This window comes from Panthera leo, chromosome A1 (assembly GCF_018350215.1).
Source record: "Panthera leo isolate Ple1 chromosome A1, P.leo_Ple1_pat1.1, whole genome shotgun sequence".
In the NCBI taxonomy this organism is placed as follows: domain Eukaryota; kingdom Metazoa; phylum Chordata; class Mammalia; order Carnivora; family Felidae; genus Panthera; species Panthera leo.
The window spans coordinates 80,162,227-80,188,194 of record NC_056679.1 but is presented as its reverse complement, the minus strand read 5'-3'; the positions used below and the strand labels follow the sequence as shown (position 1 = coordinate 80,188,194).

General features: G+C 49.9%; 1 protein-coding gene across 5 annotated transcripts in view; it reads right to left on the bottom strand.

Annotated features, from left to right (window-relative positions):
- Nucleotides 1–25,968, bottom strand: part of ARHGEF7 (Rho guanine nucleotide exchange factor 7) — a 134,361-nt gene that overhangs the window by 45,902 nt on the left and 62,491 nt on the right. For all 5 annotated transcript variants that reach the window (XM_042930302.1, XM_042930289.1, XM_042930300.1 and 2 more), the window contains 2 exons: nucleotides 17,857–18,058; nucleotides 7,293–7,381 (listed from right to left, as the gene is read on the bottom strand). In XM_042930302.1, the coding sequence (XP_042786236.1) occupies nucleotides 7,293–7,381; nucleotides 17,857–18,058 (291 nt within the window). The remainder of the gene's footprint in view (nucleotides 1–7,292; nucleotides 7,382–17,856; nucleotides 18,059–25,968) is intronic.

The window sequence follows — 25,968 nt, the reverse complement described above, 5'->3', positions numbered from 1 at the left end:
TCACCCTCGACTGCAGCTCTCCCAGGTAACCCCCAAACAGGATGCCCATTTGCAAAGAGAACAGTGATGCCTGATGCCCCAAGTGTTTCCACATGCTCGTCCTTGCTAATAACCCTGAAAACCTCAAGGCAAACACTTCACCAGGCTCCTTAAAGCCAACACTACAAAAGGCCAAAGCCAGGATCACCAAGCCATCTGACAATTTAGTGCCTGTGCAAGCAGCTGGGGAGCTCCCTCAGGCCTACCCACAGACAGGGCACCCCCCCCCACCCCCCACCCCACCCCCGCTCCAGCAGCCGAAGCCAGGGATCTCCTGATCATTCACTGATCTAGGACCCTAAAAGCAGGTTTCCATTTTCCCATTTCAAAATAAAGGGAATGGCTGTGGCTGGCTTTGTCACAAAGACAGAGCAACTCCGTAGTTCAGGTGCGTGGATCTTCTGTCACTGCTGCTCTCAAGCCTGACATCCTGCACAGCCTGGTCTCCGGTGCCAGAGCAACCCCCCAAAGCCACTCCTACTCATGTCATCAAGCGAGCAAGTCTGCCACTCCGGAGAAGCTGTTCTCTCCGGCACCCTGGGTGTTTTGTTTTTTAATTTTATTTAAGAAATTTCTACACTCCATGTGGGGCTCAAACTCGCGGTCCAAAGACTGAGCCACCCCATAGCACAGTTCCTTCTATCTTCTATGCCAACATTTTTACATTATGAAATCGCATTACCTACATAATTTCGGATTCTGCTTATTGCACTCAAACATGTATTTTAGGTATTTTTAAAGCTTCGTGTGCATTTTCAATAATTATAAACATATGTGCCACCGGTTACTTAATCGTTCTTGTACTGCTACACGTTTAGGTTGCTTACTTTTATTATTATAATAATCCTATTAAAACATCTTTGCACCGACACCATTGAACACGCTTTAGGTAATTTCTCTGGGGAGGATTCCAAGTAGGAGAAGTGCCAGATTAAAGGGTTTGACTGTTTTCAGATTTTTATACGCAACCACCAGGCCACTCTCAAGAAGCCCTGTGTGGATGTACATCCCACTGTCCTTAGAACTGAGGATTCTCCTCACCTCTCTGCTCCTCACGACCACAATTTTATGGTAAGCTTACCCACACTGTCAGAGGGCTAGACATAACATTTGTGTCCTCCCCAAATGCCGGGGTTTTGGGCATCTCGAAATCCCCAGTGAGGGGTGCTGCAGGCAGGGCCCTTGGGACGAGGCGGCCAGACTTAAGAGAGACCTCTGCCACATGCAGACAGGACAGCAGGCGGCCCTCTGTAAACCAGGAAGAGGGAGTCCCCCAAGACCCGAGCGCGCCGGCACCCTGAGCTGACTTCCAGCCTCCAGAACCGTGAGGAGCCTTTGCTGAGGAGTCCACCCGGTCTGCGGTGCTAGTACAACAGCCCCAACAGACTACAGCACAGCTCCCACCCTCCCCCATTTTCTACTGCTCACATCCTTTCCTACTCACCCAGAATCTTCATGTATTTGCCTTAATGAGCTCCTCAGTCATTGAAGATCATCTTATCTTGTTGAAATTGTTACAAACGTTCCACTCAACTTGTAATTTGGTTTCTACTTTTATTAAACTTTTATGGAGCCTATCAATTTTGAGCTTTCCCTTTGTTTTCATTCATTGCTTTATGTTCTTTCTAAAAAGCCTCCTCCCACTCCAACGCATTAACTGACCACACACAGATCCACAGGCACAGAACGAAAGCCTGGTTATGCACAATCTTGCTTTGAGCAATCTTTGGCTACACACTCAAGTCTGCAGCTCTGAGTATGAATACCCGGAAGCCAGGCTTTAATGAAGCAAGCCCATCAGTGACCGTGGGAGAGATAAACTGCAATTAGTCAACAAAAGGAACAAGCAATCCTGAGAGTAGGAGACATCAGAATCCAGAATTACTAAGCTCCTCTAAAATGTCCAATTTTGAGGGGCACCTGGGTGGCTCAATCAGTTGGGCACCTGGGTGGCTCAATCAGTTAAGCACCTGATTCTTGATCCCGGCTCACGTCACAATCCCAGGGTTGGGGGATCGAGCCCCGAACTGTGCTCTGCGCTGACAGCATGGAATTGCTTGGGATTCGCACTCTCTCTGCCCCTCCCCTACCCGTGCACATGTGCGCTCACTTTCCCTAATAATTTTCCAGTGAAAAATTACAAGATGTTCAAAGAACCAAGAACACATGACCCGTGCACAAAAACAAGGCACTGAATGGAAATGGCCTGAGAGGCCCCGGTGCTGGCTTAGCAGATAAAGTCTTCAAAACAGCTACTCTAGGGGCACCTGGGTGGCTAGGTTGGGTAAGCGTCCGATTTTGGCTCAGGTCATGATCTCACAGTCTGTGAGTTCAAGCCCCACGTCGGGCTCTGTGCCGACAGCTGGGAGCCTGGAGCCTGCTTCGGATTCTGTGTCTCCCTCTCTCTCTGACCCTCCCCCATTCATGCTCTGTCTCAAAAATAAACATTTAAAAAAAAAAAGAATTAAAAAAAAAGCTGCTCTAAATATGTTCAAACAGGGACTTCTGCTTTTGCCTGTTTCTGTGTGGAAATCATACTCCATCCAACGAAGTCAAAAGCTGAACACACTGAAAAATCAACTCCTGCTGGACCCCTATGGTAGAGAGGACAGGACGCAAGGCAAACCCCCGCCCCCAAGTCTGGAGAGGCCAACACACCCTAGGAGCCCCACTTGCCGGAGCCCGGGCGCCCCAGAAGAAACCACACTATGAGCCAGCAACAGGGTGGGAAAACGTGAACCATCATGACGGACTGCTAGAGGCTCAGTGCAGACAAGTGTGAGTTCAAAACTCTGGCGGAGACCCAGTCGTAGAGAGGCCTCCTCAGTACTGGGAAATTATCATCTAGGAGTTTGACCAAATTCCCAAAGCCTCAGAGAAAAACACACTTGGGCTTTCAGCGGAGAAAAGAAGAACCACTGGAAGAGCCATTCAGAAATAACAGCTCAGCATCCTGGTACTTATGAGGCCTGCCCTCAGGGAAACTAGTTAACTCAGACTAGCCTGCTCAAACGCCCTGGCAAAGACCAACAGCCCAGCCCCCTTGGGCCACCTGATCTGCAGGCAGGAGGGAGGGAGGGGGGGCAGAATTTAAAACACACCAGTGGAGTTCATGGTCCAGAGGCATAGGCTCCCTGAGGGAGCACCCCCCTCCTCTCCCCGCACACCTCACCCCCTCAGTGAGCACTTCCTTTTTTACATGATACACGATGTTCAATTATCGCCAAAAACTTACAAGACTCAGCAAAAGGCAAAACACACAGTCTGAAAAGAAAAGCAAGCATCGGAAGAAGACATGGTGGGGACACTGGAATTATCCCACCAGGAACTAAGAACAACGAAGATTAAGATGCTAAGGGTTCTAACGCAGAAAGCAGACGGCATGCAAGAAAAGACCGGCAAGGAGGTGGAAATCCCAAGAACTGAAAACCGGGAGAAACACTAACAGAAATGAAGAATGCCCAGAATGGTGTCGATAGCAGATCGCACACGGCTGCAGAGAGAATCCCAGCGCTACAGGCCTTAACAGCATCCCTCAAGGCTGAAAAGACAGAGAAGACACAACACAACATCCAAGGATGGTGGGGACTGCACAAGGTGTAAATACACACGGTGGAAGTACCAGAAGGAGAAGAAACACAAGAAAGAGTTCAAGCCATGATGACAGAGAATTTCCCCTAATTAATGTCAGACACCAAAACCACAGATCCCGGGAGGCTCGGAGGACACCAAGCAGCATAAATGCCAAAACACCACATCCGTGCACATCGCCCTCAAACTATAGTCAAAGTTAAACTTACAGCTCCCTAAGAGAGCCCAAATTTAAAAGTGGATAGCAGAACTGAACAGACACCTTACAGGTGGCAGTAAGCACGTGGACACACGTCATCCGCGAACTGCTGACTGAGACACTGAGGCGGCACCACACACCTCGTCCATCAGCGAAACCCGATCAGACACCAGCAGGCGTGGCAGAAGATGCCCCACAGGGGTCCTCCCTGGGGGACCATGTGCGGTTTCTTACAGAACTGAGAACACGCTCCCCACACCACCCAACAATCACAGTCCTTCGCATTCACCCAAACGAGCTGAAATCACGTCCACGAGAAAACCTACGCACGCGAGTTCACAGCTGCTTCGTTCACAATCACCAACACCCGGAAGCAAGCGAGAAGTCCTCCAGTGGGTGATGGACAAACTGGTCGGTCCAGACAGCAGGGGACTATCCCGCATGAAGAGGAGAGCCAGCAAGCCTGAGAGGTGCTGATCATGGGGCCTTGGCAAAGCTCCACCCTCTCCAATGTCAACCTCAAGCTGCTCTAAAATAAGTCGAGTCTTTTTAAAAACGTCCAAAGAACTAAAACAGGTATGCCTAAAGAATTAACATACATAAACAATGACACAAATACACTATTTGACCATAAAAATAACCAAATGGTGATTGTGAACTGAAAGGTGTGATAAAGTGAAAAATCCACTCGAGGGGCCCAACACTAGATGCAGATGTACAACAATCGGCCAACAGAAAGGACAATAGAGACCCTTCAGTCTGAAGAACAGAAACAAGTGAAGAAAAACTCACAGCAGCTCCGAGACCCATGGACACCATGACACTTCGCACACACAGCATGCGTCCCAGGACTGTCCCAGGACAGTCCTAAGCCACCCAGAAGCACTAGCTACGTGCCAGCGTCGGTGGGCGGTCTCGACCATCACTCAGGAGCCACAGGACGCCCATCCATCCCGTCCTGCCCGCCTCCGGTCTCGTACCTCCACCCACAACTCTCCCCACTGCTTTCCGCTGAGCCCAAGCGGAGACTCAGTCTCTCACCAACAGTCTTCCTCTTGGAGAACCTTCTCCCATCAGCAGGGTTAAAAATACCTAAACTTCCAGTTTGCTGTGAAAACAAAGCCACGCCAGGCAGTGTGAAAAAGCTCTTCTTCTTTACTTTACATGTTGTATTCTGCTCTACAGTTTACTTTTCTACATCGTTTATAAATACAGAATTCAAAAAAGAGGAATTCATTCCTGGCTTAGTCACCAAAGAGTGGCAGACCCTGGGCAAGGCCTTTAACAGCTAGAGCTATGTTCTCCCTGTAAAAGGGGTGCTACACCCAAAGAGGGTTTCCATGGATTCTGAGTTATGTCCATAACAAGTACAATTTTAACATGTGCTATTTACCAACACAGCTTTATGAAAACAACAATTTGGATGTGATTCTGAGGTCAAGGTGTTTTCCCATCCTTCTCAATGAAAGAGTGGCTGACTCAGAACAGCACCTGTGATATAAAGGCACTTCCCTGCCCCCCCCACATACAAGAATAGTTCAAAGAAAGAAATCCAAAAAAGCACTGATGATGCTTCAAGCTGAAGAGGGTTACAGAACATAAAATGCAAAGGACAACAACTTACCAGGACTTCTGGAAAAGCATGGTTGCCTACATCCGCAAAATCCCTAATGGAGGCAAGACTACTGCAAAGACCAGAGAGATGACGTGGGCTCCAGGGGCGGGGCCCTGCCTTGCTTCCTCTAACAGTTAGGGTTAAGTGGACACAACCTCAGAGAGGAGCAGCAGCCCCCTCTCCAGAGCAGCACTGTGGATCCGGACTGGTACTCCGCCCAGGACACCTTCCCCTGGGCGGAACCCCGGATCTCACAGAGGAACACGAGGAAGAGGCTGCTCCCCAAGCTCGCCTCCTGTGAGGCCCTCAAGCACCCCAGACCACTCTCACTGTGCTTTGGACACAGAGCCACACACGTAACACATCGTATACTAACGAGCAAAGCAGAGGAAGAGCCACGTCATGTGGACGAACATCCACGACGAACATCCGACAGAGACGCAAAGAGGGTGTGGACAGCAGAGCAGAACCAGGAGAGGCAGGCGGCCCCTCGGGTACGGGCCATGCTGGGGAGCCCCGCACAGCTGGGCTGAAGTCTGCACCCAGATGAAGTCAGAGAAGCAGAGGCTGGGACTCAAGGACTGCTCGGGAAGAGGGCCTGGTGTCGACCACACGTAGAAATCCAGTCTGAGGCAGCAAGCTGAGTCCACAGGACAAGAAGAGTGGAAGTGAAAGGAGGCAGAGGCAGCATGGGGATGGGGGAGTGGGGGGGTAGGGGGACAGGTGCTGGCTGCCACATCCTGCTGCCTTCACCAGGGCCTGGCACAGAGCAGGGGTCCTATCACCGCGCGTCAGAGCAAGGAGCCCTCCCGACGTCACCCTGCTCTGGAAGGTCGGGGGCCAGTGGGAAGTGAATGGTCGGCATGCCGAACACACAAACTCACAGCAGAGGCTGTGGCAACAGGTCAGCGCAGCAGAACAGACTTCCGTCCATCACGCGTCCTCTCCTTTTCCTACAGGAGCACAGGAAGTGAAACACTCAGATGCTCAAAGCAGCACCGATCCGTAGTGGTTTCACTTCAAGGACACACAGGTGTCACGGACTCAAGTGGACACTGCTTCTCAGGAAGCGTCCTGTGCAAGACCAGGAGCAGGGAAGAAACCCAAAATGCACACTTTCCACGGAATGGAAGACAGAGCCACACTCACAAAGTGTACTACGCTGGTTTATCACACCAATATATGCCAGCCATTTCGAAGGTGATCCAAATAATACCATTTCCTATTTCTGCAGTCCATGCAAGGGTTTAGGGACCAGGAAAGAGTAGACTATACACTAGACCTAGCATCACGGGTCTTTTTTAAGCCCACATTATTGCTCACGTTAAGTTTCATAACGTCGTGTTCCATTCTGAAGCACTTGTCTTCACTGAGTGCGACGTATAGATGCTCTCCTGTAATTGCACACTACCCGATGCACGGATCCATCAATCCCGGAAGAGACTTTATGTCAAGAAACAAGTAAACTAGAAACAGTACTGATCTGAAGTACTTACAATCCACCCAAAGCACAAGTAAAACGCCACGTGGCGCCTATAAATCACATCGTGCGCTTTTTTACAATCTCGCTTTTGAGGACTTGAAACAGTAGGAGGGAATACTACGTTATGTGACAACAGAAGGGTATAAGTCTACTTAAGTAGTAAACAAAAATGTAAGATCGTGGAAGATTAGAAGAAAATACACCAGAACGTTAACGGTGGTTGTAACTGTGCAGCCCACAACAGATGATTTCTATCTCCTCCTTCATACTCCACACCATTTACCTACAGTCTACACTGCAGAGTTTTAGAGACATTCAAAAAAAAAAAATAAGTTATTCTTAAAATGGGTTTTGCAGGTACTCACCACGTTGTAATAGCTCTTGTTAATGGCAGTAGTATCAAATCCTTTGGGAGGGCTCTTCAACGTTCCTGATTTAGGAGACACAGGCTTTTCTGAAATGAAAACGTAACGCAATTTTACTGACCAGTACTGGAGACCACACACACCAGCCCCCACAGCCCAGAGCTACTGGTCCAGGGACCTCCCGTGAGAGCACCAGCCAACAAGGGTAGCTGCCAGAGGCCCGCGCCTCCCTCGTGCTCATGCCCTGAGGTCAGGGAGCCGGCGTCCCCCCCAGCCCGTACGTGGCTCACCCCGTACTCCCTGCTCGGGCTCGGCGTCTGACAGGCCATGCTCCCTGACTGTCAGCAGAAGAAAGAGCACGAGCATGAGCTATGCTAACAGATCACAAGTGCAGTCAAGATAAAATACCAGCCGATGCAGGCAGATACGTAACGATGTTAAAACACCAAGACGCAGGTCTGGGCTACACGTCCAATTCAGAGCACTCACAACGCAGGTCTCTCCAAACAAGTAGGATCTGGCTCAGCGTGATAAGCCAAGGAGGAGGAAATCCATCCCGAGCAGGGGCAGAAAACAAGAAAAACCCACGGAGCCTTAAGAACCTCCACCCCAGAAACCGTAGTGCGAGCAATTGTGATTACTCGAGGGTTCAAGTATCTGTACGCTGCCCAGCGTTCATTCAACACCTGTTCAGGAGATTCGCCAGCAAAAAAGGGATCAAGGAAGCATATGCCGACTGCCAGTGTGGCCCTCAGGGTGGGTGGGCGTGTCAGTCACTGGCTACCGGGGCTGGAGAGCAAACTGGGGTGGTTGGGGTGGGGGTGGGGGGAAGGGCAAGGGCATTCGAGGAGCAGGTCACACACCCGCCTCACCTGAGTCAGTCAACGCTCTGTCCCTCTGGTGTGCTGTGCTCAGCACCCTTCCACCCACCTGCCCCAAGTCTCTGCTAGCTCCCTCAACAGTGCCCTCAATCCCAAACACTGCCAAAGTCTCGGGTCCCCACTTCCAACTGGCTGCTCAGTATTGCCGTTATCTGCCTTGCAACAGAAACCCAGAAACGCCTGAAATCACATGCACTAACTGTAGGCCTTCACCTTCCTATGGAATGAATGGTCTGTCTAAACCATCCTTCAATGCCTCACTTGCTTTTCCAAAAGGTTGACAATAAAGCACAAAACAGGTGTTGTTCCTAGTTGAAAGAACTCTCCGCTCACAGGATGAAAACAGAACTCCGTGAGAAATGAACCACTTCTGAGCCCTTAAGAAATATCAATGTGTTCTGGCTAACACACATTCCTTCCCAGTCTCGCACCTACAGGTAGGAATTTAACTGTAGAAGAAAAAATTGACATGCTTTTACCTTAAGAAAAACGATGCCTTTCACCTTTGGAACCCATCATTTAGGGGACAAATACAGATAAAAATAAAGGTGAGCACTGAAGCCTGAAAGACGGTCGCCGGACCACAAACACCAACGTGTGTGCTATTACCTTGGACTGGATTTATTTTAAGTTGTTTCTTATTTCTGAGAGAGAGAATATGTGGGGGAGGGGCAGAGAGTGAATCCCAAGCAGGCTCCACGTTGTCAGCGCAGAGCATGACACAGGGTTCAAACCCATGATCTGTGAGATCGTGACCTGAGCTGAAGTCAGCCGTTTAACCAACTGAGCCACCCAGGTGCCCCTGATTTATTTTTTATTTTTTATTTGAGAGAGAGAGCAAGCGCACAAGCAAATGCACATGCGTGCATGAGCTGGGGAGGGCAGAGGAAGAGAGAGAAGGCTCCACGCTCAGCACAGAGCCCGACCCAGAACTCCAACCCACGACCCTGGAATCATGACCTGAGCCAGAATCAAGAGTCAGACACACAACCGACTGAGCCCCCAGGTGCCCCAGCTTTAAATTTTAAAAGCAAATAATCTGTCAAGTGCCTCATTTAAGACACACCTCCCAACGGCACAGATAACATTCAACTAACTTACTGGGAGAACCAGGAGAAAAGGCTTTTTCACAAGAAGTAGCGCCAGGCTACGGCACCGTGTAAAAACAGAGGGCAGGCAGAAGACAGCCACCCAGTGCAGGCGGAGCCCAAACACGCGGTCTCCTCTCCCGTGGAAAAGGGAGTCCACAACTCTGCCGACGGCTACAGGGGAATCACTGCCACGGGAGGGCCGGGAACATCTCCCCAAACCCCGTGGGCCCTTCCCGACAGAGGGCTCCAAGGTAAGAAACCCCGGCACCGAGCGGTCAGAGAGGAGCCGTGTCTGCCTGTGGTGCCACCAACCGCAAGGCACCTCCGTGGCAGGAGGCCCCGAGGGAGGGAGACCGCTGCCCTCCCACAGCTAAGGCGGCGGGGTGAGGCCAGGGCTCCGCAGCTCCCCCGCCGACAGCCACAGCAGGGCCCGCTCCGCACTCATCCCGGGGCCCCGGCCCTCAGTCACACGGGGAGGGGACGCTCGGTCAACACGCCGGGCAGGAGGGGCCCAGGATGCCAGGTTTGCCTCAGGAACCTCTGTGCAGCCCGAGGGAGCCCTCCAGCACCTACTCCCCACCCGCCCCCTCCCCCTAAAATAACACCACCACCACCCCACCCACACAACTTAGACCATAATATACCAGAAGGGAAGTAATGGCCAATTTTAACAAAAGTTGCGCCCAGGAAACGTTAGAAAACACTCAGCCTTCCCAGTATCTTAAGAAAAATAAACCATTTTTGGCCCATCCGATAGCTAAAGATTGATACAATTCACTGGGACTGCGAGGAAACCACGAGAACATAATTTAGTGCTGTCCTACCAGGCGCCGGAAGATACAGATCTTCCCTTTCTTCCAATAAACTAAGAATGCCAAAAACAAGAGAATTTAACCATGAATATGCTAAGTGAATAAAGGAGGAGGGCACTGCAGAGACCAGACACAGCCCTGAGTGACAAACAGGAGGAGCTCTTGGGGACCCTTCGGGCAGGCTGACAACGAGAAGCCTATCCTGCTCGCCAACCCAGACAAACAGCGTCTCGCAAGGACGCGGGCTGGGAGACACAGCCCAGGAGAAATCCAAACCCTGAGCCCGCCCCTGCGGAGGCATATGGTCCAAACCCACTCCAGCCCCCAAAGGGCCCCAGGGTGTTTGCCCAGGGCAAGAAAATCTCTGGGAGCCCCCGAGGAAACAAATGTCCCTCCTCTCTGTAGGAATGTTTCCACAGCCCAGGGCACAGAGGTACCCCCAACCAAACCCCCAAAGACACAACTATAGCAAAGTTACAGCTCACGAAGAACTGAACCCAGTATAAACAGATACAACATACAAAGGAAATGGAACACCCAAGATGTTGAAACAAGGGGAAAATTTAGGAGACCATGGAGTAAGTATATTTAAAACGCCTGGAAAGAGGGGCACCTGAGCGGCTCAGTCGGTTAAGCGTCTGACTCTTGATTCTGGCTCAGGTCATAATCCCACGGTTCATGAGTTCGAGCCCTATACTGGGGTCTGTGCTGAGACCTGACAGTGCGGAGCCTGCTCGGAATTCTCTTTCCCTCTCTCTATCCTGCTCGCCCCCTCTCTACTTAAGTATTAAAAAAGAAAAGAAAAGAAAACCCCACCTGGAAAGAAAAGAGCCATAATGAATAAACAGTGCACCACAAAAATTAAAAACACCTGAAAAAGAACGAAACCATTTCTGGAAATGAAAACTCTGGTCACCATCACAAGTAAGAGGAGACAGTGAACTCAAAGATCTGAGGAGTGGACTCCAAATGAATGAAATCCAGCGAAACAAAAAATACAAAAACCAGATTAAAAGCCAAAGAAGGCAAAACAAGACAGCTAATAGGATTTTCAGGAGAAAGCAAAAGGAACGAGCAACATTACTGGAAAAGACACTTTCCAGAAAAGACATCTTGCGCCCTGGGCTAGAGCACCACACTACATCCCCCACAAAATCAGAACCATCCTGCACAGAGGGAATGGCGCCTCTAGGCAGCACTGAAGGTGGGGGCCCTTGAGGAAGCCCACACAGGAGACACCCCCCTTATCCGTGAGGTCTATGTTCCCAGAACCCGGGAAATGCCCCAAACCGAGCATACCAAACCCTACGTGCACACCTGTGATAAAGTTTAATCTGCAAGTTAGGCACAGAAAGAGATTAACCAGAACCCAACAATATGCTCCAATAAAAGGTACGTGAACGTGCTCTCTCAACGTACCTTGTCCTGTACTCTCCCACTCGTGAGGTCTTGAGGGGATCAAATGTCCACCGAGGAAGGGAGCTACGTGGCACGGTGTCAGGCTGCTGACCTCCCGACGCACGCCGCTGCTCCTGGACCTCGGCTGACCCGGGGTAAAGGCCCGCGAAAAGCAGGTCCGTGAATGTGCCTGTGCCCACAGCCCTCACCCCTGGCCTGACTTGACTATCACAGGCTCTTCCCTGCTGCCTACTTTGGGAGAAGGCAAGCTTGGGGAAGACGAAACATGAATAACTGGTTCAAAGGCTCCACATCCCCTACTGCCCCTGGCTTTGAGGGGTGTCAGTGACCCAACAGAGCCTGCTGCCAGCCCCGAGAACCACTAGTTCCAACTTTCTCCTACTGTCCTCTGGACAACAGCTGTCACCTCGCTCACGAGCCCCACGCCGGTCATGTCACCAGCTTCCTAGCAGCCACAGTGCCCTCGACCCTTTCCGTGGTCGTGGGGATGTTGTGCTAGCGACACATGCTCAGGAGCCCCTGCGTGGGGACCGTACTGGCCCTGCTCTGCAACTTGATTACCCAAACTCGCCAACACGAAAGCCGAGAGGGTCACTGTCTCTGCTCATACCGAGCTTGGACAGTGAACACTCAGATCCCTCCTTTCCTCTTCCGGAAGCCTTACACGGTGGATCCCAAACATGGGCATCTTAGCCCCTGACACTTCAGTGCCCGTCAGACTGGGACTGATGACAATCCAAACATCAGGCCACGATCACACCTGACAAAGATAGGAATTCCTCGTTATCACCTAGCACCCAGTCTGTATTTACATCTCCCTGGACTCAAACCTGTCACAACATGACTTTGTGAGGCTGGCGTATCTGACGCAGGAACCAAGTGAGACCCACACAGTGTGTGCGCAGTCACGCCTCTCAGGCTTTTATTTAGTGCCAGCGGGGAGCCTAGCAGACCTTCACCTTCTCAACTGTCTACCACATTTTCTATTTCGGGAACCTCAGGTAAGCTTCGTGATTTCTGGAAAGACACCTTGGTTTTGGTTTTTCACTCCCCCCCCCACCCCCTCCGGTCCCCACAACAGAGTTCACTCAAGTATTTGCTGAATGGATGCTGCCTGTGGTTTCGGAACCAAGGGCAATCATAACAATCCTGATGATGTACATGGAAAACACAGCTGACTGGAGGCAGGATGGAAGGGTGGAGAAAGGTCAAGGCAGGTCCTCGTGTTACAAAGCGGGGCCCCAAGGGATAACCGCGGCATGCACACCAGGTCCATGGTGAGGCATTACCCACGAAGGGAAGCAACAGAACAAAACGTAAAGCCCAAGCTGAGGAGGAAGCGAGGGGACCAGGAAAACCAGGAGCCCCGGGGGAGGGTGTCTGTGGGACCCACGTCCATGCAGAGCAGCCCCGCAGACGGGCAGGGGCAGTCAGGCAGCTGCAGGGCAGATGTGGAGGCCGGGGGTGCTCTTGTCATCCCAGCTGTGTCCTCACAGGCTCCCACCACCTACCAGGGTCTCATCCCTGATACCGGGGGATATCACCCCTGACCCCTGACTGCTGTCAGTCAGCTGACCTAGGGGATAGGTCCTTCAAACAGGATGTTGAAGCACAGTCCCCAGAGAGTGGAACATCCCCTAGAGCGCCCACCAGCACAGCTGTTTGGGAAGAGCACGCGGTGTTCATCTGGAGGAACACTCACCCCCACGTCCCAGAAGAATCCCAAAGCATCTCACCCCAGAGCCCTCCACCCGTCTTTCTGGGTTCCCCCCCACCACTGCCGCCCCTACAGGCCTGAGGTGCAATCTTACATTTGAGGCTCTTTCCGCCTATTATCAAGTGTGCATCTGGAAGAAACCGTACAGACAGGCCTACCCTCTAATGCAGCCTTATCCTGGGTGCTTTCAGAAACCTCCCATCACACGTGCATGTGCACATACTTTTCCAGCAATACGGAAATCAGTTGCTACCTCTGTCCCTTTCCCTACATGGGTTATATTCGTAAAACTTCTTCCTTCCATAGCCGATCGATCATCGCACCTAAAACCCAGGTCGCTTTTTGATGCCAGATGTAAACATGGCCCCCTCCACCCCAGCGGCACATGGGTTCTAAATGCACAGTCTGGTGCGAGGCCTACCACCCACAGAGCGTCCATGCTGACTTAACGGTAGCAGCGACCAGCAGCCCTCTCCCCACCCCACCCCCAACCACTGGCCTCATCGCCTCTTTCCTGAGGTCTCCCTTCAATTGAAGAAATTCTCCAGAGAGTGTGGCCTGAAACATGCACGTGTGTATACAACACAGAAATCCGTGGGTTTTAAGTTTGATTTTGAGAGCACATGCTCGAGCAGGAGAGGGGCACAGAGAAAGGGAGGCATAATCTCAAGCAAGCTCCACATGGTCAGTGCACAGCCCGACATGGGGCTTGAACCTATGACCCTTAGGATCACGACCTGAGCTGAAGAGTCAGATGCTAACCGACTGACCACCCAGGTGCCCCAGAAATCCATGGTTTTGCACATCAGAACAATGTGCATGGCAACTAAATGCGGAGCAACGAGGGTGTCTGCTGTGAGGTAGCAGAGATTCAGGGAGGACAGGGCACATGCGGCAAGCAGTGGAAATCCCTTAAGTGTATTCTTGGAGGACACCAGCCTGCAAAGAGGACTATCCGAAACAAGAAAGCACACACAGGTCAAGGCACACACACACACACAACAGCGAAGCCTGACAGCCACACTGCCATCTGTAGCTGCCAGAGGGCAAATGATCATGGCTACCAACACCTGCAGGAAGTGTGAGATCAAGTGGACATTCTTGAGAACTTACCTGGAAAAAAGCAGCCCAAAAGGGGTCAACTCAGGGAGGGTGGTTTTGTTTATTCAACAAATACATTCGTAAATCAAAAACTTTAACAAAGAGAAACTCACAATTTAGAGGAAGTCAGTGTTTGTTTCACAAGTAAACGATCCTGACATGATCACCAGTTAGGATCGGGCACACTCTGTTTACAGAAAATGAAGAATTACACTGTAAATGACAATGCTTATCTTAAATACACCCTTCTAGAAGGGAATCCTATTCCAACATCGGAGTCACAGAAATTACTCAGAAGTTACAATACTAACATGTTACTGTGACCGTGGACTTCCATTCTTCACTGCTGTAAGATGATACTGTAAAAATACGATCTCACATCTTTCGGTCTCAAATGCCCACATCAAAAATCAGACAGGAACAGGTTTCCTTAGAATATGCACAGATAATCTGTGAACACAGGATGGGAAGTTATTTCCAAAAGGTTATCCCCTTGGCCCCACTGTCAGCTAAAGAGGAAAGTGGCATGACAGACCACCAATCTGAGCAAGTCTGTTATCATTTGCACTTTACAGATAAACTGAAAGATGTGAAAATTCCCAGTTTCTTGGTCTCCATTCAGTACAAAAACTATGGATCCCATGGGACCCAATGCAGTTACAAGCATGTTTAAAGGGGTCTCTCTCACGCCCGTGCAGACAGAAACATGGGGTAAGACACAAAACTTGGCAGACAGTGATGCAGTTGCCCTGACACAAGTCCACACCGACAGACATGGAAGTTTTTTTGGTTTTTTTTTTTTTTAAGGATTTCTAATAATCTATACACCCAACATGGGACTCAAACTCACAACCCCAAGATCAAGAGTCGCACACTCTGCTGACAGAGCCGGCCGGGTGCCCCTTACACATACTGCTGCTGTTGTTGTTAAGCAAACTCCACCACCAGGAATGGCCGGTTCTTCTTAGAGCTGCATCTGTCTACACCCAGCACCTCTCTGGCTGCATACTCCACTCCGAAAGTGGGGCCCCACAGCAAGACATTCATGCCGCACTGCCAGACTCTCTAAGGGGGGCAGCACACCATGGAACCACCTACCGCCAAGAGCAGTCCTGAGCCTGCTCAGATTCTTTTAGAAGCGACTCCCCAAAGTCACCTGAAGAGGACCCTGAGACCCACAAAGTATCCTTTCAGTGCAATTTTCAAAGGGTAAAACTTTGAAAACTCCCTGAGGAGAAACGTGCACTCTTACTATTACAACTCAAAGTCAGACCAAACTTCCCATTTGAATGTGTCATTCGTAGCAGAACCCGGGACCTGGAGTCAGCAGACATGGGCCCAGTCAGGCTCCACGCCAATGGCAGGTCCCAGGCACCAGCACTCGGTGCCCCCTCGCCCCTCGTCCTCCCAGAGAGGGCCAGGGCAGCACTCTCAGCCCAGGACACCAGGGGACCATAGGACTGGCCAGGCTCTTAGCCCAGACTCGACCTGTCCCAGCCTCATGCTCACAGGCCAGTGCCGGGGCCAACCAGTGACTACTGGCAAGTCCGATGAGCCATACGCTAAGCTCCATTTCCCAGCAGCTGAGTCCAAGATTGAGACCACACTTCCGTCCCCATCAGCCGGACACCGGTGCGGTGAGGACAGCTGGCATTAGAAGGAGGATTCATACTTGCGCCCCGAATATCCCGATGTCTCCTGGGGCTGTGTGAGGACTGAATGAAGCACTTCAGACAGTAACCAGAACACAAGCAGCCAGAACACAAGCAGCCCAGGCACTTACTGTCAACTTTACCATATGAGAAAAATACAAACAGCGAGGTACCATTTCACACCCAACAGTTATCATGGGGGAAAAAAAAAGTGGTGCCAAGGACGTGGACACACTGGAACCCTGGCATACTGCTGGTGGAAAGCACGACAGGGCAGCTGCCACGCAGGCGGCATGGCAGTTCCCCACACGCTGACCACCATCGCCCTGTGAGCCAGCAATTCCACCCCTAGGTATAGGCCCAAGAGGATGGACAGGACTCAGATCTCACCCAGGACCACAGAAACCTTACTCCCAACAGCAGAAGGTGAAAAACAACCAAAATGTCCAGCAACAGATGAATGGATGAGCAAACTGTGGTTCTGAAACAGAAAACAGATACGGCCAGGGGTCTGCGCCTGGTCTGGGCCACAGGAAATGACAAAGGTCCTGGGAGCTCTGTATCAGGAACCGTGACCAGAGAGCAAGTACTGGAACAGAACAGAAGATGTTCCCAGCACTCTGATCCCTTAGGAAGTTACGAGGGTTTCAGAAGCTCTACGTGAGGTCACTGGATTGCTCGGTACAGAAAACTCACACATCTGGTGACAGAAGGGCTGGGAGAGCAGCGCTCAATGACAAGCTCCACAAAACACAAGGATTTTATACACGGCTGACCCTCCAACAACAGAGTTTGAGCTGCACGAGTCCACTTTTACATGGATATTCATCAATACACTGCAGTACTGTAAATGTGCTGGCTCTCTCATTTTCTTTTTCTTTTTTTTTTTTTTTCTTGAGACAGAGACAGAGCATGAGCAGGGCAGGGGCAGAGAGAGAGAGGGAGACACAGGATCCGAAGCAGGCTCCAGGCTCCAAGCTGTCAGCACAGAGCCTGATGCGGGGCTCGAACTCAGACTGTGAGATCATGAACTGAGCTGAAGTCGGATGCTTAACCGACTGAGCCACCCAGGTGCCCCGGCTCTCTCATTTTCTTAGCAATGCCTTAACTTTATCGTAAGAGTGTGGTACATGGGGAGCCTGGGTGGTTCAGTCGGTTAAGCAGCCGACTCTTGATTTTGGCTCAGGTCATGATCTCATGGTTCATGAGTTTGAGCCCTGCCATCAGGCTCTGCGCTGACAGTGAGGAACCTGCTTGAGATTCTTTCTCTCTCCCTCTCTGCCCCTCTCCGGCTCTTTCACTCCCTCAAAATAAAAAATAACATAAAATAATTATCACAAATACAGAAAAAGACAAATAATACATCATCAGCAAAAGCACCCAGAGTGATACAAATTAACAGCCTGAGGCACCTGGGTGGCTCACTTGGTTAAGCATCCGACTTCAGCCCAGGTCATGATCTCACGGTTTGTGAAGTCAAGCCCCACATCGGGCTCTGTGCTGACAGCTTGGAGCCTGGAGCCTGCTTCCGATTCTGTGTCTCCCTCTGTCTCTGCTCTCCCCAGCTCACTTGCTCTCTCTCAAAAACAAACATTAAAATAATTTCTTTTTTATTAACAGCCTGTATGATAGAGCAAACTCCCAAGTCCTAATTTTAAACTGTTACCATAACTGACTGAAATGCTACTTTTAACTACGGATCCTTCATGCCGGCACCCCAAGGCAGGGGTAAAGTAAAAATCACTCTCCTTGAAGAACAACTAGAGAAGAAGGAGAACCCTCAGCCCAGGGCCATCTACACAAGCTTAGCCAGGGAGGGAGAAGCCCTCGCATGAGTGCAGTCACCTGTCCTGGAGGACAAGCGGCATCCCTCTGCCCGCACGCCACTTACCACTGGGCTTGACCTCCCGCACGTAGTTGCTGGGAAACCAGCCGGTCCTGCCATTGTGCGTGCCCTCCCACCAGCCGCCCTCCTCGACCCGCGTGACGTGGATGATGTCGCCTTTCGTAAAGGAGAGCTCGTCTTCATTGGTCTGCTGGAAGTTAAACTTCGCTCTCACCACCAGTTGGCTGTTGCTATTATCAGTCATGTCCTAAAAAGGGAAGAGGGAGAGAAAAATTTCATGTGGTCTGCCTCATTACAAAGTGAGATGTTTTACTAGTATAAGCAGAGTGCAGCTGCCCCATTCCAACAGCAGAGCACTTTTTTTTTTTTTTTAATTTTTTTTTTTTTTCAACGTTTTTTTTTTTTTTTTATTTATTTTTGGGACAGAGAGAGACAGAGCATGAACGGGGGAGGGGCAGAGAGAGAGGGAGACACAGAATCGGAAGCAGGCTCCAGGCTCCGAGCCATCAGCCCAGAGCCTGACGCGGGGCTCGAACTCACGGACCGCGAGATCGTGACCTGGCTGAAGTCGGACGCTTAACCGACTGCGCCACCCAGGCGCCCCGCAGCAGAGCACTTTTTAAGGTAGACAAGCAGGTTTCCGACCTCCCTGCAGTGCCCTGACCACCACCACCTCGTTCCAGTCCCAGAGGAAACTCTCTTAGTGGTTTTAAAGGTCTTTTTCTGGCCACAGTTACACTTACATAAACATGACATACTTTCATGTACACTTACATCAAATTATACAGTACATCCTTCAATACAATGTACAAAAAGTTAACACACTGCGGTGATTTCTAGAATTATTTTAATCTCAACTGTGTAACTTAGCTGTATGGCTGCGCCAGTAATTCTGTTACTAGATTTAAGGTTATTTCTAGTATTTTTCTACTGCAAGACAAGGCTGCATTAAAACCATATGCACATCTTTGAACACACCTGTAAATAAACGTATACCTTAAATTCAGGTCAGAAAACATGCGACATATTTTAAATTTTAGTACCTATTCCTAACTGCCCTCCAGAAAGTTTCTCCTCACACTAAACTACATTCCCACCAACAGTAATTCAGGGCTATTTCTTTACACGCTCACCAGCACTGAATATCACCAAGCATTTTTATTTTTGCCAAACTGCTGGGAAGAAATGGTACCTCCTTTCAGTTTGAATTTTTCTCAGAGATTAAGCCTGTGTGCCCACTCTGAAAGGTGGGAAGAGGAGGCAGCCCGGCTAGTTTCTTTCTATTTCCATCTATCCCAGACTAGGTGCTGGAGAGGCTTGTAACCGGGAACCACCAACAGAAGCAAACTAAACACATCCCCAAGAAAAGCCTGATCTCCCGGTGAAAGGAGAAGAGGGGCAGAGGACAGGCCCACCCACCGACAGGGGGCGTGCCCTCAGTCTGCACCTGGGCGTCCACGGGGATGGGGAAGAGACATGTCCCATGTCCCACCGAGCACCCGCTTGCACTGGTGACATCAGCAAAGATCAGGCCGGGAGTCCCTGCTCCACCCTTACCAGGTAGCAGCATGTGGCCCCATCTACCCGCCAGCGTCTCAAAGAACTAGGCTCAAAAAGGAAAAAGAACTTACAAAATTTACTCAAAATAACAGTGAAAAAAGAGCCCCAGGAACATGTGGAAAATGACGGACCTGAGACTGGCGTCACCGGTGTCGTGGAGGAGAAAGCAGTGCTGAAAGGCAGTATGAGGAATGCAGCTGAAAACGTCCCCAACCTGAAGACAAAGCCACAGAGCCAGGAAGCCGCATGGACCCCACAGGGAAGGAGCCTAGAGAAACCCGGCTCAAGTCACATGGTAAAGACACTTCGGAAAACAAAAGAGAATTTTCACATTGGAATAAAAATACGGCTGTAGTTACGCGAGCTCTCCAGCACTTCCCGGCCCATGCGCCCTCTCTCTGAGAAGCTCCTATAAGATGCACTCCTCCTCAACAGGGGGGTCGGTCAAGAAAAAGCAGAAGAGGGGGAGATGGGCTTGGGTCAAAGGGAGGGTGGGGTGACACAGGAGGACGGCTCAGGCAGCATCTGGCAGGAGCCTGGCTACAACCAGGAGACTCAAGTGGCCACAAGACGTCAGGGCAGTTCCCTGGGAAGAAGTGAGAAATCCTAATGGGTCTGAATGTACAAGAGATTCTTAGAAACCGGCAAAAGATGAGGGCTGCAGTCTGCAAAGGGCGCACAGAAAACTCCAACAGGCAATGATTATTTACTCCAGAAAACACCACGCTTTCAGGAAAGGAAGCACAGTGATCACACACACTCTGGCCATCCTGTGGGTCTGGGACATGGTGAGGGGACACTGACCGGACCCAACAGAAGCCATAGGGGCACTTGGCCAGGAGGAAGGTACGGGCCAGGATGCAGAGCGAGACCCCGACCCCGCTCCATGACAGGGAATCCACACTGACCACACTGCAGGCTTAAATCCAGCTTCACAGAGGCGTTCACGGAGACAATACAGGCAAACACCCGGGGGCCCGATGAGCAAGCGGGACCTCCTGCACCAAGTCCGGAAGGACCCGAGTCTAACCAGCTGCGCACGTCACCAAACCAGAAGACAGACAAAGTGCAGTGGTGATAGAGCTTCAAGAGGAGCAGACAGTTCTTAGAATGTTTATTCTTTATTTAAATGTGTATTTTACATTAACTTATAAAAAGTTAATTTAAGTACATGCGTTAAGTGTCTTATCTAACCAATTTAACACTTCATACATACTGAATGTTTAATGCTTAGAATATCCTAAGTATTAACATGAAAAAAAGCTCCCTTCAGCACTGGGCAAACTGAATGAAAGCTCTGGCTGACATGCTGCTTGCTTGGCGCACTTGAATGGCGAGGGACAGCTTAAAGGTCACCAGCCCCGCGGAGGCTCCCTGCCCCCCACTCCCCAGCGATGGCACAGGTCACAGCCCTGGTTAAGGAAACCGGATCAGGCTGCCACATGGCATCAGCTCATCTCTGCAAACCATGGTCACCCTGCATCAGCTGTCCACCACGATCTTCACCCCCTCTCCTTCCTGAGACCCACCCTGGGCAAGCTGGCTTTGTGTACAACCCGCACAGAGCCAATCCCAGGGATCCGTTAACATGTAACCAAGAGCAGGGGCAGAGCGGGCCCCAAGGAGGTCGAAGTACCCCCTAGGAGCGACCCTCCAGCCAGCCCAGCTGTGTGAGCTCAGCCACCAGTGCACAGGCCCTCTCCAGGCACAACACCAACCTGAACGTTACAAATTAAGGCGACTACACTCTCCCCCCACGTCACCAATTCTCTGCACTCAGGCACAGGTCAGGTGAACACCACTGCCGCGTCTTCCGCACAGAAATAGCCACTCCACAAGGACAGGGATGTCCCAGGACAGGTAGGAAGAAAGACACAGAGGACAGGCAGCCAGCCTAGATCTCTAGAAGTTTAGATCTACCTAAACTTCTGATGCCACAAGTGTCCAAGGATTCAGCAAAGATGTAAGCTTAAGATGTTGTTCTAAGGAGTGTTACGACCACAAGATGCCAGAGACAGGGTGCGAGAGGGTGCCCCAGACAGGATGCCGCAATGGCTCCACACCATCGTCCAGCCTCAGATCCCAACACCCAACAGCGGCGTTCAAGTCACTGCCGCTGATGTCGGCAAACTGGAGAGCAGGTATTTAACCGCTCTCCTCTTTGGGATTTCTCTCCTTCCCCTATTTAAAGGCTCTCCTGCAACTGAAACTCATCAGCTACCTGGGTTCAACCTGACACCCCACAATAGTCCACAACACAACGGGCTGAGCCAAGAGCAGCCAGTCACGGAACGAGTGCACGCTGTGCAATTCCGTTTATGTCCAACACAAAACAGGCGAAGTTCATCTTTACAGTCAGAAATCAGGACAGCAGATGCCTTTTGGGAAAAGCAGACACAACAAAGGTGACACCGGTCAGGTTCTGCTTCTCGATCTTACACAGGAATGTCTGACTTGTAGAAATTCATCTAGCTGTTTTCTAGATGTAGGTTTCAGGTCACTAAGTCAGTGATGGGTGGACACTGTGGGGCCCACTTACTGTACCTCGTCTGGGAGCAGTAACCTGTACCCACCACACTTGCCCCTCACAGCTGCCCTCTGAGGCCTACAAAGGCCCACCTGTCAATATCATGCACACCCAGAAATGCATCAAGTGTTTTATCCCACGTTCTGAAGTCACCCTAACAACCCAAAACCATGATGTCCTGGAATACTACCTTCACACAAGCCCCATCCTCCCCGTTCCCTGGACGGGGTAATCTCATTCACAGAAGAAAAGCTGGTCAAGGAAACACCCAACTTCTCTTCCAATAGCTAGTATTTCCCTGTCTTGCAAGCTTAGGTAAATACTGTAACTTCTCTACACTTGCTTGCTCATAATGTATTTCATCAAATAGAACATGCCAGAAATTAGACAATACCTTTTATATACTCCAAATGCTGTCGATTATGACATACCATCAACTTTAGGACACATGCTACTTTTGAACCTGTGAGAAGGTTTCAAAAAAAGGTCTCAGAATTGCTGAAATGCGGTACAGTGAAGCGGCAGAGGTGGTGGAGACGTGACCAGCGTGGAATGCGTGGACACACGGAGGTGCAGGTCTGAGAAACAGTCCTGGGAGCGCAGGGACCAGGGCTGGCCCAGTCCCAGGTGGCAGTGGGGACCACAGGCACAGGCAGTGCTTGAGGGGCTCAAGGCAGGACTCCCACAAATGAAGGGTGGAGGCAGCAAGCACCTGACCTCACCACTCCCCGCCAACAGGGAGGGAAACTTGGGAACCCAAGGTCATACTTCTCAGGAGTCAATGGATGAAGACCCTGGCCACAGAGGGACAAGAGGAGTCCCAAGAGCAGTCAGTACAGTTTATTCACCAGTGAAGGGTGAAGTCAGCCCCAGACCAGAGTAAAAACAAGCCCCAAGTCAACACCCTGAGCCCCCCTCCCCTCCAAGGAGCCGTAGTCACTCGGTCCGGGGGAGGGCACAGCATGAGCACAGGAAGAGCTCAGTTTAGCAGAGGGTGTGGGCGGGGGTAAGGGGATCACCCCCAGAAATGAACAATGAGGAAGTAACAGGGAAGAAAGGAAGTTAGAACTTCCATGTCAGTGCAGACCGAACACCAGAACTGCTCAATCTGGCCTCCATCACAAGCAAGAAACCCATCCTGGAGTCAAGGGGTTCAGTGACACAGAAGCGATCGTGCTGACAGCAAGCACTGAGGTGGTGGTCAGGCAACGCGTGCTTAACAGAGGTGCGTGTGAACACGTGTGACCAGGGGCTTTCAGAGAGCACCCTGAGAACACCCGTCCTCACCCTGGGAACGGCAGCACCTCACACGATTTCAGGCTATCGTTTGCTTTAACAAAGACCACAAAATTTACATCCAAGCAATCACCTACTGTTTTAGCTTAATTTTTTATTATGGAGAATTTCAAACACGAAGTAGAAGACAATGGGTAGGTGGAGGTTCACCTATCACCTACTTTTCTCCCTCTCCCCATATTATATTGCCCCTACCCCACCACCCCTCTGGCCACCATCAGTTTATTCTCTATGGGTCTGTTTTCACTTTTCGTTTATTCATTTTCTTTTCGCAGATTCCACATACAAGCGGAATAACGTCGTATTCCACATTCCACCATCCACATTACTGCCAATGGCAGGATTTTATTCTTGATGGCCGAGTAGACTGCGTGTGTATGTGTGTATACACACACGTTTCTCTCACACACACATCTTTATTAACCTGTCTGTGGACACAAGTTGCTTCTGTATCTTGGCTGTTGTAAATAATGCACCTCTGAATTTATTGTAGCATTTATCTTTTTAAATTAGTGTTGGTTTTCTTTGGGCAGATACCCAACAGAATTGCTGGATCATATAGTATTTCTACATACCATTTGAAGAACCTTGATATGGTTTTCCACAGTGGCCGCACCAGTTTCCATTCCCACAACTGTGCCAAGGTCTCGTTTTCCTCCACGTCCTCGCCAACACTTGTCATTTGTCTTCTTGACCCCAGCTATTCTGACAGAGGTGAGGTATTCTCTCTGGTTCTGCTTTGCATTTCTGTGACAGTCGGTGAGGAGCACCTTTTCATGGGTCTCTTGGCCATCTGCAGGTCTTTGGAAAAAGGTGTATTCAGGTCCTCTGCCCATTTTTTAATTGGGTTTTTTGGTGTTGATTTGTGTAAGTTCTTACTAGATTTTGGATAATAACCCCTTCTCGGAGAGGTCGTTTACAAGTATCTTCCCTCACTCAGCAGGCTGTCTTCCCCATTTGTTAATGGCTTCCTTGGCTGTGACAAAGCTTTTTATTTTGGTGTAGCCCTAATAGTAATTTTTGTCTTACTTGCCTTAGGAGACATACCTAGAAAAATGTTTCTATAGCTGATGTGAAAGACATCACTACCTTTGTTTTCTTCTACGAGTTTATGGTTTCAAGTCTCACGTTTAGGTCTTTAATTCATTTTTTTTGTTTATTTTTGTGTATGCTGAAAGAAACCAAGTGGTCCAGTTTCACACTTTTGCAAGTTGCTGTCCAGTTTTCCCGCCACCATTTGCTGGAAAGATGGTCTTTCCCCATTGTATTTCCTTGCCCCCTCTGTCGGAGCCAGACATGTAGTTGTGGGTTTCCTTCTGGGTTCTCCATTTTGTTCCACTATCTACAGGTCTATTCTTGTGCCCTTACCATACACTTTTGATTGTTGTGGCTTTGTAGTGCACCTTGAAAACTGGGATTGTGATACCTCCAGGTTTGTTCTTTCTCAAGATTACCTTGGTTATTTGAAGTGTGTGTGGTCCCATACAAATTTTAGTATTATTTGTTCTGGTTCTGTGACAAGCACTCTCTTATTTTCACAGGGATTGCATCAAATCTGCAGACTGCTTTGGGTAGTGTGGACATTTTACCAGTATGGACTCCTCCAATCCATGAGCATGTTTCCATTTGTTTGTGTCATCTTCAGTTTCTTGCACTGTTTTATAGTGGAGTACAGGTCTTTCACTTCCTTCATTAAATTGATTGCTTTTTTATTCGTTTTGGTACAACTGTAAATGAAATTAACAATTTCTCTTTCTGCTGCCTATCACACAGCTTTAAATAAACATTTGTGCCATTCTTGGGGCACGTGGGTGGCTCAGTCGGTTAAGCGTCCAGCTTTGGCTCAGGTCACGATCTCGTGGCCTGTGAGTTCGAGCCCCGCGTCGGGCTCTGTGCTGACAGCTCAGAGCCTGGAGCCTGCTTTGGATCCTGTGTCTCCCTCTCTCTCTCTCTCTGCCCCTTCCCTGGCTTGTGCTCTCTCTCAAAAATAAACTTTAAAAAAAAATTTTGCCATTCTTGTTTCATTGTAATTTTTAATCCAAGAATTTTCCCTCAAAGTACTATCAGTAACTCCTGCAGAAAAACCGAAGGGCACAGGAAGTCATTGTCGCACAGCAAAAGGGCAGCAGCCAGCAGGGTCTTCCAAACATAGCGGGTGGCAGAGGGCTTTTTATTTCTGCCATTACTTAAAATTTCCCAAGCTCATTATACATTAATCCTATGCTTACTGTGATCTTAGTAACGTGCACCCTTCAACACTACACTTACCCACATTTTACTTAAAATTCTCCATCTGCAATCTAGCCTTCACTTCTCAAAAACCAGTAGTTACAAGTTGGCCCTGGTAAACGGGTGAGGCAACATATTTCTCTACCCAGAGTCTGCAGACTTCTTACATTTTCCCCTACGAGTTTTATAAAAGCTAATTTTAAAACTTTTCCAGGGGCACCTGAGGGGCGCAGTGGGTTAAGCGTCTGACTGCATACTGATTTCAGCTCAGGTCACAATCTCACAATTTGTGGGATAGAGCCCCATGTCGGGCTCTGTGCTGACAGTGTGGAGCCCGTCTGGGATCCTCTCTTCCCTCTCTCTCTGCCCCTCCCCTGCATGTATATGCTCTCACTCTCTCTCACAAATTTTTAAGAAATATAAATATCATCCAAGTGGTTTGGTATTTTTTCCTCAATGTGGATTAAAAACATTCCCAACAGAGCTCTGCAAAATTCACCTAGTATTAAGCCCTTGCTTCATGGGGCCACTGCGGGGGACAGGGG